The 2,457-nt window shown below is 58.0% G+C and overlaps 1 protein-coding gene across 1 annotated transcript; it reads right to left on the minus strand.

The window, feature by feature from the left end:
• Positions 1–9: 9 nt before the first annotated feature.
• On the minus strand, positions 10–1,622 carry LOC128276042 (tyramine receptor 1-like; the record flags this gene model as incomplete). The annotated part of the gene is made up of 3 exons (XM_053014514.1): positions 645–1,622; positions 414–566; positions 10–338 (listed from the first exon to the last, which is right to left on the minus strand). Coding segments are annotated over exons 1-3 (1,460 nt in total), but the record flags the coding sequence as incomplete, so codon positions are not given.
• Between the last annotated feature and the right edge of the window lie 835 nt (positions 1,623–2,457).

The raw sequence follows: 2,457 nt of genomic DNA on the forward strand, positions 1-2,457 counted from the left end.
TCGATGAACTGGTTGAGGCCGCCCGGTTTCCGGAACGATTGCTTCAACCGGCCAGCGGCGACGGCGCCCGTAGGCGGCCGCCCACCGCCGGTCTGGGCGGACCCATCGAACCCGACCGTCGTCGTCGTCGTCGTCCGTACCTCCAGCCCGTTCTTGGCCGTCGCCGCCGGTGGATCCGCCGGTGCCGGAGTATCACAGTTGGACTGTTGTTGGAGTTGAAGTTGTTGGAGCTCGGCGGCCTTCGCGCTCTCGCCGGACCCGGAGTTGTCCGGGTAGTCCGTCACCGAGTCGTCCTCGCGCTCCACCGCAGCACCCGATCCCAGCAACCGCCGGCCGCCCTGGCCGCCGCCGTCCGGTTGTCGTTGCTTCCGTTTTCGGTTGTTGTTGTTGGTGGCGGTTCCACCGCCTAGCGCCCGCCCAAAGTAAGCCCCGAGCCGGCTCCGCTTGCCCGCGGGCTTCTTCCCACTTCCCTCGTCCTGGTCCGCCCGGGCCGGTCCGTGTTCGTTGTGGTTGTTCGTTTCGCTGCTGATCGACTCCTGGTCCGGGTGTGGACCACCGGCAGTGGGCTGCTGGGGGACGGTGGCTGGTTGCCCGTTGTTGTCGCCACCACACGGACCAACGCCTGAGGCCGCGGGGCCGGCAGCCGACGGCATGCCGATGCTTCGAGTGGCCAACGTGTTGATCTTGGAGGCTTGGGCGCGCTCGCGGAGCCGACGGCGTGTGGCGACGTAGATTTCGATGTACACGATCGTCATGATGGCGAGCGGGATGAAGAAGGAGCCGAGCGACGAGTAGATCACGTAGCCCTGGTTGCTCGTTAATTGACACGGGAACTCGCTCGAGAACTCGGCCGGCCAATCGTTCCAGCCGATCAGCGGCGGAGAGCTGATCAGGAGCGACAGGACCCAGACGCCGGCTATGAGCGCCAGGACGCGCTCGAGTGTGCGCTTCTGGGCGTAGTTGATCGGGTCGGTGATGGCCCAGTAGCGATCGAGCGCGATCGCGCACAGATTGAGGATGGACGCGGTGCAGCAAAGGACATCCGACGTGAGCCACATCTTGCACACGTGGATACCGAACTCCCAGCGCCCGAGCAGCGAGTAGGCGACGTTCAGGGGCAGCACCAGGATGGCCACGGTCAGGTCGGCTACGGCCAGTGACACGATGAAGAAGTTTTGCACGATCCGGAGCGGTCGGTACGTGAACACGCTCAGGATCACGAGGATGTTGCCGACGATGGTGATGACGATGATGAGCGTTAGGATGAGGGCGGTCCCGATGGCTTCCCACTGTGGCACCGCCAGGTCGATGCCGATCAGGCTCGGGTAAAGGGTGTCGTCAGGCCGCGGGCAGCCTCCCTCCAGCAGTTCCTGCAGGCTGTCGTCACCCGCCGTGCCGTTAACTCGCGCCGCCGCCGACGACACCGCACTAAACAGTCCATCGCCGGCGCTGGATGTTGTCATGGTGCCTCCGATTGGGGCACCGTCGTAACCGAGTGCTAGGCCGAGCCCCGCCAGCGGTTCCTCGGCCGTCTCCGTCGCCGCCGCCAGCACCATCATCCGGGAGGCTCTCGGTTCCGTCCGGTTCGTGTCGTTCACTGTCCAGGCGACCATGTCAACCATGTGCCATGTGGCCACACCTCATGTGGTGGCAGCTCATGCGGTGTGTCCGGGACTCTAATCCTGGTCGGTCTGAGGAAGGAGAAAAAGGAAGGGAACACAGATTAGCTAGATGAACCTGGTCGGCCAACAGAAGAAATGTGCGCAAAAAGAAGCTGCGATGATTAATGACCGGCATCCGGCAGACGGATGGACGGCCGGAATCAATCGGAAAGTTTTCTGTGAATGCCTGTGAATCCTTTGTCACCCGGCAACTTATCGGCTGATCGATTGGTTGGGCTCTACGCAGGAGTTATGATGATGATGACGATGATAAATGCTGCGTTGAGCGAAGAACGAAACGGCTCCACGCCTTCCTCGTGTGTGTGCGTTTGGCACAGCTTTGATTTTCCATTCAGTTCCCCCAGGAGCGGCCCCGGGAGGATTGAAAAAGGACCAACTGTACTGAGTTGTTCAATAAGTTTGGCAGTTCAATAACAGAGGGCGCTGCTATGAGCCTTATATTTTTCGTATGGTATTGTACACTCTTTATATCAATCTTTGTTTCGTCAATCTTTAGTTTCGTTCTTTGTTTACAAACCATTTAGTATCGACATGTCATTTTTTTTACAATGAAATACTAGGTGTATGCGTCAAAAATCGGGATTTTTTGACACACAAAAAACGTTTATAAAATTTTAATGCGATTTTCTATTTTATTCAAAGTATGTGCCATTGCTAGCTATACATTTCTCCTATCTCTCTGCTAAATCATGGATTCCCAGACGAAATAATTCTTCATCTTTTTAAGTAAACTAATTAGTGATCCCGGACCCCGCTGATAGAGCAGTCGGTAGTG

The sequence above is a fragment of the Anopheles cruzii genome, unplaced genomic scaffold, assembly GCF_943734635.1.
Source record: "Anopheles cruzii unplaced genomic scaffold, idAnoCruzAS_RS32_06 scaffold00361_ctg1, whole genome shotgun sequence".
NCBI classification, from domain to species: domain Eukaryota; kingdom Metazoa; phylum Arthropoda; class Insecta; order Diptera; family Culicidae; genus Anopheles; species Anopheles cruzii.